This window comes from Aulonocara stuartgranti (assembly GCF_965226115.1).
Source record: "Aulonocara stuartgranti genome assembly, chromosome: 3".
NCBI classification, from domain to species: Eukaryota; Metazoa; Chordata; class Actinopteri; order Cichliformes; family Cichlidae; genus Aulonocara; species Aulonocara stuartgranti.
In genome coordinates, this window is record NC_138941.1 from 78,413,787 (window position 1) to 78,427,583 (window position 13,797).

Here is a 13,797-nt window from a genome sequence, read left to right on the forward strand (position 1 = left end):
CGAGAGTACACTAGAAAAAGAACCCAAAGCCCATTTATTTAATGGTATTGAGTAAATGAGGGCTACATGTGTGTGTGTTATGCAGACTAGCAGAGACTGCAGCTGTCAGCAGCCACACACACTTTCTATTCTTCAAATCAAATCACAGTGAAACATGTTCACTGACAGCTCAGCTTCAGCATCGTCTTCATGCTGTGACTGCAGCCGTTCAACTCTGTTTGTCTTTAACCCAAATCATCACAACATGCAAATATAATCATCAAAATGATGTGACTGGAAGGATGCAGCAGTCTGTGCTCCACCTTTCTCCTCCACACCTGCAGGTGGAGAACATGGATGCATGAATCTCTACAGAGTTCTTTGAATATTATCCGTCTCATCAGTTTTCAGTGAACAAAACTCCTCACAGAGCCAAAATAAGCAGTTTGTATCCAACATAACTCAGCTGGACTCTGATGCTCCGTATAACAGCCACACATGAGTCTGGATTCACTCAAAGCATTGAACAAACTTTATTGGAAATGAAGCTTTTGGACATTTGTTCTCTGATATTTGCTCTTCAGCTCGAGTCTCCATCAGTGGGAACATTTCCTGATTCAACTTTTCTTCTGTTCAAATCAAACTCCATGAGAATCAAAGTGTGAATCAGAGTCCTGATGATCAGATTCTATAGAAACATGGAGACTGTAGAGGATTTACACTCAATATGTTCATTTGTTCCCTTCAAGAAAAATCAATCATTCATCCAATTAAATCAGTCGTTGATCAGTTTGATTGACAGGACAGATGATCAGAGGTGCAGAGTTTTTACCTCCATCATTAGGACAGGGACAGAAGAATGGGTGGAGTTTGTGAGTGAAGGAGCAGCCAGTAAAGGAGTAGATCAGAGCTGCAGCACCTACATCATAAAAGGAGACCAGACCCTCCTCATAATCCACAAACACCCCCACCTTCTCAGGACCAGGATGGAGACAGAGGGGGACTGAAGGGTCAGCACAAGCTTCGTACTCATTTCCATTTCTCAGCACTACAGTCCAGAAACCATCCTGAGGACTCGCTGTGATTTCTCCCTTCCTGTTGATCGACTCTGTGGACACTCCTAAAGTCCACTCAGTCTTTCCTTTAACCTGAACCTCAAAGTAAAATCTGCCTGAAGAGAAACTCTGCTCTCCTAAAACACAAACACAGTCAGAAAATCTCTCTGGGTTGTCTGGAAGTTTCTTCCTCACATCACTATCATAAACTTGTTTTCCATCATCAGACAGGATGAGCCAGGGATTTGCTGTATCAGGATCCAGAGTCACATCCACCTCATGCTGCTGCACCCTCTGCAGCTCAGCCTCTAACAGCTTCTTCTTCATGAGTTTCCTGATTGTCTCCTCCAGCTGAGCCACAGCTCTCCCCACAGTCCCCTCATATGATGGTGGATGAACTCTGACCTCTGTCCAGTCTTTGCTGGGTGGAGCAGCTTTCAGGGAGGAGAAGCTTTGGAGGAGGTGGAGGTGGTCTTCAGAGCGTGAGAGCTGCTCCACCTCAGAGCTTCTCTCCATCAGCTCAGAGATTTCCTGTTCCAGATCTTTGATGAGACCTTCAGCCTGTTTCTCTGTAGCTTCCTGTTTGTCTTCGATCTCCTTCATGAGCTCCTTCAGGCGTCTCTCAACAGACTCCATCAGAGCCGTGAGGACCTGAACACCTTCTGCTTTCTGTCTGTCTGCAGCATCTTTACTCATCTTCACCGACTCTGTGATCTCCTGAATCTTCAGTCGTCTCTTCTGGATCATCTGCTGAATCTCAGCCTCTGTCTTCTCCAGCTCTGCCTTCTTTCCTTCATATTCTTCTCTCAGAGGAACAAACTCGTGGTTCTTGTGGTCTAAAACAGAGCAGAGCACGCAGACACATGTCTGGTCGGTCTTACAGAACAGCTCCAGGAGTTTATCGTGCTTCGTGCACATCCTGCCTTCCAGGTTCTCCACAGCATCAACCAGCTGATGTCTTTTCAGACCTTTCAGTGTCAGATGAGGCTCCAGGTGAGTCTGACAGTAGGAGGTCTGACACACCAGGCAGGACTTCAGGGCCTTCAGTCTGGTTCCAGTGCAGACGTCACAGGGAACTTCTCCTGGTTTGGCAGCTTGTTGCTCTGAGCTGCTGCTGCTGGCTTTCTGCTGAGCTTCACGTCTGAACTGAGCAACTATCTCAGAGATGAAGGTGTTGACCCTCAGCTGAGGTCGAGTGTAGAAAGTCTCTTTACACATGGGACACTGACAGATGACATTCATGTCCCAGTGCTGACTGATGCAGGTTTTGCAGAAGTTGTGTCCACATGGTGTAGAGACTGGATCAGTGAACACATCCAGACAGATGGAGCACAGAAACGGATCTTCAGATCGCAGATTGCTGGCAGCAGACATGTCTGCACTCTGAGGGAGAAAGAAGAGAAACATTTGATTCAAAATTCACTTTAAATTTCATTTTACAAAGAGAGAAACAAGCGTCAGTAGTCTGAGGAGCTTGGAGAGAAAAGCGTCTGGACTTCTTTGAGTTTCTTGAAGACGTTTCATCAGAGAAGCTTCTTCAGTTCTCAGAGTAACTGGTGGAGACCCAGCAACACACTCAGACACAAACTGGTTCATCCAAACACAAACCTAACATCGTAGTGTCTGCTGTACAGTGCAGCGTCCAGATGGACAGGATCAACGTTTGGGGATGAAGATAAATACAGTCGTTACAAAGATGTGAAATTGTTTCTCTGTTTTACAGAAGGTCCAAGATTCATCCAGATCATTTGTATACTTGAATAAATCAGTTTGTTGGATATTTTCCATCAATCACTGTGAAGTAAACTTCGACCTTGTTGGTGACTGAATACTTCTTATTGTACGTCCAGATCAACGAGCCATTAATATTAAACAGTGACTGTTCCAGTAGAGCTGACAGTGAGGAGGACGATGAATCACAAACCTCAGAAATGTGTTATTAACTGTTGATCCAGTATTTTAATGGCATTGATGAGAACATGTTTATTCAGAGGTGTCTGTATATTTGGTCCATTTGTGCGTCAGTAAAAACTGTCCTGTTTTCTCTCACAGATACTGGAACATCCTCACAAACTCAGGATGTGGAAGAAGATGAACTTTCCCAGTCACTCGCTGGGATACATCATTCATGTTATTCTGGATCCTCAGAAAACATTGATTTATTTTTGTGTTTCACATATTTGTTTGTCCAAATCAAAGATTGATGTTAGTAGAGAAGAAGCCACCATGATAAAGCCTGTGTGTGAAAACGAGATCAGTGGATTTGATCAAAATCCCATTTAAGGAGGAATTCTGTCCTCCAGTTTGTTTAAATAAGCTTTGGGATTAAACAGCATCATCTATGTTTGTGTCTGATGACATGTTTGATCCAGGTCAGCTTGAATATCACAGCTGATGTGTGGAACTCTGACATGTTTAAAGCCTGATTATCAGGATGATTCAAACACATCTGTCTAAATAATGAGATTCATGTTTCCACACAAAGTTATAAAGTGCAGCATCGACTGTTTTCTGAATGATTGAGGATCATCTGTGACTCTTACAGGATACACTAAGTCAGATAATCTTTGTAAAATGTGTGAATGACTTTTTGAAGTACTGACCAAAATCTGCTGGTTTACAGTATCAAAGGCTTTATATCAATAAAGAATAAATAGGTGTTTTCACATCTGTAATCCTTATGATCAATCAGATCCAGAATCAATCTAAGAGGAACAGGAAGTGATGAATAAATCACCCCAATAACATCCAAGATGGCGCCACGGTAGGCAGCCTGTTTCCTCAGCTCCCAGCTTTTTCCTTTCCTTTCTGTTTTTTCTTGTGCTTTAAGCTTTTTTTACCTGACACTCTTGGTCGTGTTTTATTTCTTGTGCAACGTGGACCCACAACTTTTTGTGAGAGTAGTAGTATGTTTTTTCTCCATACAGGTGACCCAGGAGTTTTGTTTTTTTTGTTTGTTTGTTTTGTTTTTTTCTCTTCCCCCCCTTCTCACCGTCTCTTCTCCCCTTTGGTTTTCTTTCTCTCCCTCTCTTTCTTTCATTCTTTCCCCCTGTCCTATCCCACAGTCATGTCTGTCCCGTTTGCAACTGAAAATAAAATAAATTCATAATTATAATAAAGGTCAATCAAATGGACCAATATGGCAAGGCCATGATGATCCACTTGGTAAAATAAATCCGCTTGGCATCTTTCTTTGCCTCAAGACAACAATTCTGATGGCTATAGATCCAAACGGGACAAAAAAAAAAAAAAAAAGAGAGTAGTAGTATGTCTTCTACTCTTTTTGGGACTTTTTACCACCACTTCTGGAGAATCTGTAAGCCAAGCCATTGTTTACAATAGGGAGCAGCTGCTAGCACTGAGCAACAGGAAAGTACTCCCGGAGGAGCGACCCAAGATTCCGAAGGAATTACGACGTTGGAGGAGGGGACGCAGGGCTGGAGTGAAGTACCAGGAAAGAAGGAGACGGTACAAACCAAGCATTCCATCCATTCTCATGGGTAATGTAAGATCTTTACCCAACAAGATGGAAGAGCTAATTGCGCTAACCAGACTGCAGTGGGAGTACAAGCAGAGCAGCCTCCTCCTGTTCACTGAGACATGGCTCACGGACCACACACCGGACTCTGTCATAACTCTGGATGGCTTTCAACTGGTTAGAGCACCGGAATGCAATGGAGAGTGGTAAGAGCAGAGGTGGGGGACTAGCAATGTATGTCAGTGAGAGATGGTGTAACCCGGGACACATCACTGTGAAGGAACAGAGCTGTACCAAAGACATTGAACTGTTGGCAGTTAGCGTCCGGCCATACCACCTGGCCAGGGAATTTTCACACGCTATTGTGCTGACTGTTTACATCCCACCCTCGGCCGACGCTACAGCAGCCTGTGATTACATTCACTCCACTGTCTCTCAGCTACAGATGGCACATCCGCAGTCCCTCATTATTATTTCTGGGGACTTCAATCATGCCTCACTATCTGTCACTCTCCCAAACTTCTCCCAGTACGTTGACTGCCATACAAGGGACAGCAAAACCCTGGATCTATTGTTTGCCAACACAAAGCAGGCTTACAGTGCATCACCCCTCCCCCCGCTTGGCCACTCAGACCACAACCTGGTCCTTCTCCACCACACCTACACTCCCATGGTGAAGAGGAACCCCCCCACGAAGAAGGTGATAAGGGTGTGGTCTGAGGAATGCACTGAGGCCTTAAGAGACTGTTTTGAATGCACAGACTGGCAGGAACTCTGCAAGCCTCACGGTGAGGACATCGACCTCACCCACTGCATCGCGGACTACATTCATTTCTGTGTTGAGAACACTGTGCCTACCAAGAAGATACAGTGTTTCTCAAACAATAAACCGTGGGTCACCCCAGAACTGAAGGCCCTGCTGAACAAGAAGAAGAGTGCTTTCTGGTCGGGAGACAAGGAGGAACTTAAGAAAGTCCAAAAGGATCTTAAATACAAGATCCGAGAAGGCAAGGAGCACTTCAGTAGGAAGATGGGAAAACCAACTCCAACAGAAAAACGTCAGAGAAGTCTGGAGGAACATGAAACAAATCTCTGGACATTTCCAGGATAATGGAGGAGCCACAGTGTCTGCTGGCCGGGGGTGGGCTAACGACTTGAATCTGTTTTTTAACAGATTTGACAATGGCCCACTGATCACCTCTCCCACCCCCCAGGTTCCATTAACCCCCCTCCAGTTGCCGCCCCCCCCCCTCCGGGTGCAATGCCATTGTCACCTGAGCTCTCCTCTCACCACAACCCTGCTTCACCCCTATCCACACATCTATCCACAACGAAGCGAGCCCCACCCCCCACTCCAGCCCAGCCTCACATCTCCTTCACAGCTGATCAGGTGAGAAATCAGCTCAAGAGGACGAAGGCAGCAGGTCCGGATGGAATCTGCTCCAGACTGCTCAGGGACTGTGCAGACCAGCTCTGTCAGGTGGGCCTGTACATCTTCAACCTGAGCCTGAGCCTGGAGAGGGTTCCTGAACTGTGGAAGACTTCCTGTGTGGTTAAGGTGCCAAAAATCGCACACCCCAGGGAGCCCAACCACTTCAGGCCTGTTGCCTTGACTTCTCATCTGATGAAGACCATGGAAAGGCTCATCCTGCACCACCTTCAGCCACTGGTGGGCTCAGTGTTGGACCCCCTGCAGTTTGCCTACCCTTCTGGAATTGGGGTGGATGACGCTGTCATCTACCTGGTACACCGATCCCTCTCTCACTTAGAGCAGGCGGGGAGCACTGTGAGGATCATGTTTTTTGACTTCTCCAGTGCTTTCAACACCATCCAACCCGCACTACTGAGAGGGAAGCTGGAGGGAGCCGGAGTAGGCAAACAGCTGACTGCATGGACCATCGACTACCTTACCAACAGACCACAGTATGTGAGGCTCCATGACTGTGTGTCTGAGGTGGTAATCTGCAGCACGGGGGCACCACAGGGCACGGTTCTCTCACCTTTCCTGTTCAGCCTTTACACTTCAGACTTCTGTTATAATTCGGACGATTGCCATCTACAGAAGTTCTCAGATGATACAGCCATCATTGGATGCGTATCAGACGGGAATGATCAGGAATACAAGGGGGTCATCAGTGACTTTGTTGGCTGGTGTGAGACCAACGTACTCCAAATCAACGCCGGCAAGACAAAGGAGATGATCATAGACTTCAGGAGGAAGTCACCCCCTACAACACCGGTGAACATCCAAGGGAAAGACATTGAGATAGTGGACTGTTATAAGTACCTGGGTGTTCACCTCAACAAGAAACTGGACTGGACTACAAATACAGACGTCCTGTATAAGAAGGGCCAGAGTCGACTCCACCTGCTGAGGAGACTGAGGTCCTTCGGAGTCTGCAGGACTCTGTTAAGGACATTCTATGACACTGTGGTAGCATCTGCCCTTTTCTATGCAGTGGCCTGCTGGGGGAGTGGATGCACGGACAGGGACAGGAGCAGGATTGACAAACTGGTGCGGAGGTCTAGCTCCGTGCTGGGATGTCCCCTGGAGTCTGTGGAGGTGGTTGGTGAGGGGAGGATGTTAGTAAAGCTGACATCCATCATGAACAACCCACATCACCCACTGCATGAGTCTGTGAGTGGGCTGAGCAGCTCCTTTAGTCAGAGACTGAAACACCCTCGCTGCAGGAAGGAGCGCTTTGGCAGATCATTCGTCCCAACAGCAGTTAGACTCTATAACTCCTCAATCACGATGTCATAAGTCACTGGACACTGTGAACATCCACAGTCACCACTTCATGCATAATGGACCTTCATGTGTACGGACATGTGCAGGTATATGTCTGTATATGTATACATATGTATATCTAGTGTGTACATGTGTGTGTGTGTGCATGTCTATAAATAGGAATAGTAGTGGTACAATAGCTATATCAAGCTATATAGTTTATGTCTTCCATATTTCCAATTATATCCATAATCACATACTGTGTATGCTACCATTGTATATAGTGTATTATCTTACTTTTTTTCATTGATTGTACTTATTTGTATTTTTGTATTTCCTTCTGATATCTGTACCTGAGCTGAGGTGACGCAAAAATTTACCCGTTGTGGGATCAATAAAGTCTTATCTCATCTTATCTTAAACAAGAAGTGTGGAGTCAGTCTGAAGTCCAGAGCACAGCCTGAGTCCACAGTCCTGAGCAGAGCCACAGTGAGACTGAAGCAGCAGCTCGATGCTCCTACAGTGGATCTGTGGTTACATGAGCAGATTTCTATGGATCCAGTGTGACTGTGATGAGTCCTGATGAAGTGAACAGAGTGAAGATTTGTGTAGAAGCAGGAAGTGTGATCAGCTGCACTCACCACTGTTGCTGAGAGGAACCTGATGGACTCCAGTGAATCTTCTTTTAGAGACAAACAGGACTCGACTGCAGCTCTGCTGCTGCTCTCTCACACTGTCACTTCTGCAAAATGACGTTGAGCTTCTTGTTTTTCAGGTGTTGCTCCGTCTCTTCCTGCCTCTCCCTTTACAGGAATCAGCCGGTCTGTACTCAGTGACTGTGTGCAGCGGGTGGGAGGAGTGAGGAGTGGTGTGTGGGTAAAGTTCAAACAGTAATGACAGCCCATTTTAACTTTGGAGAAGCTCACTTGCGATTGTTCAACATGTTGTGTAGCGCTTTCGATTCCGATCTTGCAGCCTGCTTGAAAAAGAGAAAATTGCCAAACAAAAAATCTCAGTGCACTGTTAAAAATCAAAAAATATGAAGGCCTAGTTTTAGGACTTGTCTAAGCATACTCTTAGAATAATTGATCAAAACTGGCAGGTTCAAAGTGGTACCAAAACAAAATGCATCAGTAAATCTCCAAAACTTTCATCCACCAGTCACACCTCACACAACAGCAATATTCTATTACATAATGAGTTTTTGTTTTCCCCCATGTACCCAGATGTGTGTCATGATAAGACCTTCCCCACACATCAGAAACAAGAAACTCAATAATCTATTAGTCTCCACTCATCTGACCCCCCTGCAGCATTCTGTTCACCCCTGCAATGATTCAATCATCCTTCCCCAAAAATAATACTAGTTCACTAGTCTATGTATCACTTCTCAACCTACTAAGTGAACCGGACAAGATGATGTTAACAGAAATGCTTAAAATACTGTTTGATCTTCATGAGCTTCATTGCATGTGTGTTTGTGTTAGTACGATTAATGCATTTTTCTGTTTGTGTAATTTTGTGTACCTCTCCTCTTTGCAGTGGTCCAGACACTTTTCAATTCTCCACGCAAGGCAGTCGTTTTTTCTTCCCAGTTTCCTAAACCCAAATTTCATTCCCCACACTAAAACAACCTTCCTCCATGTCCTCCCTGCTCCTTCCACTGTGGTCTCATCTCATCTCCCTCCTTGCAGCAGTCCAGTGAGAGTCAGTTGTCTTTCAGCTTTGTCCTGTGTCTTTAACACTCTCATCTTGCCATTTTTGCGCCGAAAGTGGCAAATGTCCAACTCAGGCAGTCTTTTCAAAGTCCATTCACACACAGTGAAGTTGCAGCTCGTTGGAAATGCACATCCACCCATCCAGTCATGATGATGCCATTTTTATCCTTGCTGTCGCTGTCTTGCACAGCTGCTGCTGCTGCTGCTGCTGGACCTTTTCTTCACTACTCAGGATGCTGCTGTGAGCTCTTGAGATCCATCTCGTTGTTCTGGAACTGCATTTCTTGTCTTCAGGGAGAGATTTTGGAGCTTGTGTTCTCAGGGTGACAAACACATGGAAGTTAAGCTGTAAAACAATTCAGCCAAAACTTGGCTTGAGTGTTTCTAATGATGTTAACCTATAATGGTGTTAACCTATAATTTTCTTCCGTCTGCTGCACGTGGAAAATTGATCCAGGTCTGCTCTTCACCTGCAAGTGACACACTGAGACATTTTGATCATTGTTCTCACTGCTTAAAACAACACATCTCCCCTCTCTGGTTCTGAACGCCCCTTTCTTAAAATCCAGAAAGTGAGACAATGCTGGTGGCCTGCAGTACCACCCTCACCCTCTAGTTGGAAACAACTGTTACACACATTTCTACACTCCTCTCTTTTTTTCTTTTTTTTCTTGTTTTGTTCCCCATTTTCAACATTTTGAACCCCAAAATCCAAAACATCCATTCAAAATCCAGAACATCCAGACTCAACAACTCCTTCTTCCCACTGCTGTCAGACTCTTGGACAGCTGACCTGTTTTAACAGTAATGTTTGCACATCAGGTCATCTTTCATATCAAGCTCATAGATCCTTTGCACATACATCTACCTCACACTTACATTTAGTCTCCACTCATTTATTCATAGTATTTGTATTTTATCTTGTTCTATTTGTATTTATTAGCCTGCATCTGTGTGTGGACAGCACAGAGATCCACATCTGAAACCATCAACAGTCACATGTAGATCTGCTTCATCTTCAGCTCTGTGTTTCGTTTTTGTCTGATCTTCTCTGAAGCTTCCTGACAGTCAGCAGCTTTGACCTTTGACCCACATGAAGCTAACATGTGACACAGAGTCAGGACGCTCCTTGGAGATCCATCAGCACAGCAGAAACACGCTCGGGGTCATCATCTTTAGAAACTTCCTGTGGATCCTACAGTCTAAGATCCAGAGCTGTCACTAGGATGGTTCAGTCATTTCTCATCAGCTACAATTAGAACTCAGAGCTGAGCAAATATAATCAATCACATGCTGTAGAAACATAGAAGTTTCTATCCTTCAGAAAACATCTGACAAAAAGATCTAAAAGTGTGTGAAGAGCAACACTTGTTGTTCTCTAAATGTTTGGCCACAGCTGTAGAAAACACTGTGAGTGTTGGTCAGTAATTACATTTAATTTAATTTCTCTTTGTGCAGGTGAACACTGTCCAATCTTCTATCTAAATGACTGCTTTGTCTTTAAAAAGGTGAAGAGCCTGAGGCCGGTGACCTTTCCCCGAGTACATCCTCACAGCGGCTCACAGGACCAGGCCTCACTCCTGTCCTGCCAGAGGAGAAGCTTCAGACATCTGATCAGTGGAGTATTAGTAACACAGAAAACTAAAGAGGACGTGTTACTTTCATCTTTATTTATTTTATACATCTGTCATTGTTAGACATGAGGTTCACTGAAATCATTAGTTTTGTCAGATTTCTCTCCCTCTTCCATGTGACTGTGTCAGCTCGTCAGCATCTGTTTGGGACGAGAATGCACCAGGAAGTAATGAAAAGTACCATTAAAAGCAGGAGAGGTTCTTATATTACAGAAGAAGAGATTATTTAAAAAACTATCTCAATGCCATCAATGATTTAGGAACCTGAGAGAGGACTTGGTAAAATAAGACGTTCTTATAACTTCACCCTGTGACGGGCCAAGCTGCGACTCTCAGGGATGGTGATGTAGGTACAGAGCATGTGAGAGTGCGGTCCAGGAAATGTCTCTTCTAAAACTAGATGAAGGCACAAGGGGATCAATGTCAAGGCATTGAGATTCGACATCTTCAGCCTTCAGTGGAGACTCCAGAACACCTGGGTGGGTATCATGACAGACAACAGAGAAGAAATCCACGTTGAGACTTGGGAGGAAGGAGTGCTGGGCACAGAAGAGATGAAGAGTATCTGAGATGATGAGAAATCCATCTTCCTCCAAGCTGTGAGTACATCATAGTAAATGTGTCACACCTGTCCAAACCTCCCTCCACAGACGCTCAATTCTACATTTGAAAAATACAGAAACGTTGTCAAAGGTCAGTCGCAGACTGACAAAGAACAGCCAACAGCAATTCAGCTGGAGCCAGTCATGATGAAATAATAATGTCAGTTTGATCTGAAGAGCTTCAGCACCTCTGGTTGTGCTTTTCCCACTAAGAAAGCTTCCACATCCTCTCACAGTGAACATCACCTCAGCAGGCTCTGGACCACATGAGATTTTGAAATAAGTATTCAAACAACAGGACACACAAAAACTATTCAAATACCAGACTGACACACTTACAGCACTGAACAAATCCTGATGAGTCCATGTTTAAAAATCACGAGACTAACTTCAGAATAGATTTAACGGAGCTTTGCTCACATGAAGGCAAAGTGAGCAAATCCAAATCTTCTGATCCATCCAGAAAAAACTCAAGTGCAGTGCTGTTGTTGCATTAATGTTTGGGAAGTAACCATCCTCTCCTCAGACACAAGAGACCCTTTAAGACCAGCCTCGCAAAAGCAGTCACACTGAATGAGAAAGGAGTGGACAAGAGCTTTAAAAGGATGGCTGGAGGTCCACAGTGTTGAATTTGGTGGGTGGGTTGCACACACACACACACACACACACACACACACGCACACGCACACGCACACGCACACACGCGCACGCACACACATGCGCGCACACACACACACACACACACACACACACACACACACACACACACACACACACACACACACTTTGAATATTTGGCCATGTTTAATGTAGCAGATTCCCAGATAATAAATATGACACAACCCCAAAATGAATTATTAATATTTACTTCAGTATATCGACGTACCAACTACAGAAATGAAAAATACTTTATCACCTGGAAGAACTGAGTCACAGCCACAGCTTTACTTCTGTGTGGAGAACAAAGCGTCTTCATCAGAAGGTGGCAGCAGAGATCTCTAATCTGAATCTCCTCTTTTACAGTTTTTTCTGAATGCTTAAACCCTAACTGTGATTCCTGCAGCACAATTTCTAAAACTATTCAGACTTATAGCAAAACCACTCACTGAGTTTGCAAAACTAAAAGCACAAAAACTGCTTTGCACTCAGTTTGCAATTTTGTAACACACACTTTGCAAAACTGTAGGCACAATTCACTGCACAACACTCAATTACCAAATTTCCAACACATGATGGTCTCTCTTTGAAGTTTAAACCTGATGTTGAAAGAACAGTTTACACTGAACTGTCACAGTTAGTCTGAGGAATAAAATCTGCATACCTACTGACTACTTGTGGGATAAAGCAACAGAAATGAAGACTGGAAATAAAACGAGACGTTTCAGTCACACAGCAGAGCACTCAGCTGTTAGTTAATGTGATGACAGTGAGCTGTGTTTGTTTAATAGGAGTTGGTAGCAGATGTAGAGGTGGTTCTTTAACTGATACGGTGGCTTTGAAAACGTTCTCATATCCCAGCACACAGAGTAAATCATGTATTATTATGTGAAGTGGCGATAAAACCGAATTAAAAATTGAAAAGAATCATTCTGTGCTGTCGTTGTGTTTAACTCCTGCATCTCGGTCACTTCTAATGACACATAAATCAATGTTCAGAAGTCATTGCTGTGTGTGAGACACTGACAGATGAAGCTCTTCTTCTCTTCGTGTCTTTGATCAACTACTTTTGTTTTGATTGTCATGATCACCGTCGCTCTCACTGTGTGCGAGGAAATCTGGATCCTGTTCTTATATGAATGATGCTAATCTCCATCTGTCGTTATCATAATCTGTGATCATCCCAGCACTGAAACAAGCTAACAGTTCACCTGTAACTCCGTTTGTAATCCACATGTCTGAACTACAGATGAACGTGATCGGCTCAGACGCTACTTGTCTGCATTTTTATTCTCTCCTTTGTTCTGCAGCTTAAGGACTGAAGCAGTGTGTGCATTACACCAGAGATTTGGATTTTCTTCTGCTTTTAATAAGCCTGAACTAACAGAATGCTTTCTACTCTATTTTGCTTGTAACTGTAGGTTTTTATATGAAATAAAACCATTTAAGCACAAACATCATAAATGATCTAAACATCAGATATTATCTGAGGAGTACCAGCCAGACAGAGTCAGGCTCACCTTAATGCACAACTTGGGAGAGAATTTTCAAACGTTGACACACTGATCATCAGACCTTCACGAGACAGTGAGTAATATATCAAGCTTGAGTATGAGTACGCAAATATTTGTGGAGATTCTTTTCTGAGGTCGGGTTACACCGAAGGACGGCTTTGTCACTCCCTCCTTGACAAAGCAGTCAGAGATGTGCGTATAGTGCTTATCACTGCTAATCAAGCCAGTAAAGTAAGATGTTCTTGCAGCGTTTAGTCAGTTGAACAAGGTTAATAAGGTCTTTTTCCACATCTGTTCAGCTTTTCTACAGAATATAATCCTGCATCCAAGAGGAAGGATTGACGGTTTGAAATAAGCTGTATTTTAAAGGGGCTACACAATGGAGAGCTAATCGACATGTATTATTAAAACAATTGAGGTTATCACAGA

At 44.1% G+C, this 13,797-nt stretch overlaps 1 protein-coding gene across 1 annotated transcript; it reads right to left on the bottom strand.

The window, feature by feature from the left end:
- Positions 1-488: 488 nt before the first annotated feature.
- On the bottom strand, positions 489-7,992 carry LOC309703542 (E3 ubiquitin-protein ligase TRIM21-like). Its single transcript, XM_082528447.1, has 2 exons — positions 7,885-7,992; positions 489-2,417 (listed from the first exon to the last, which is right to left on the bottom strand). Exon 2 carries the CDS (start codon positions 2,406-2,408, stop codon positions 750-752), a length of 1,659 nt encoding a protein of 552 aa, XP_082384573.1. The 5' UTR covers positions 2,409-2,417; positions 7,885-7,992; the 3' UTR covers positions 489-749.
- Positions 7,993-13,797: the final 5,805 nt, after the last annotated feature.

Excerpts from the sequence above, each read along its gene's own strand:
- LOC309703542 (XM_082528447.1), bottom strand. The coding sequence starts at position 2,408 with ATGTCTGCTGCCAGCAATCTGCGATCTGAAGATCCGTTTCTGTGCTCC.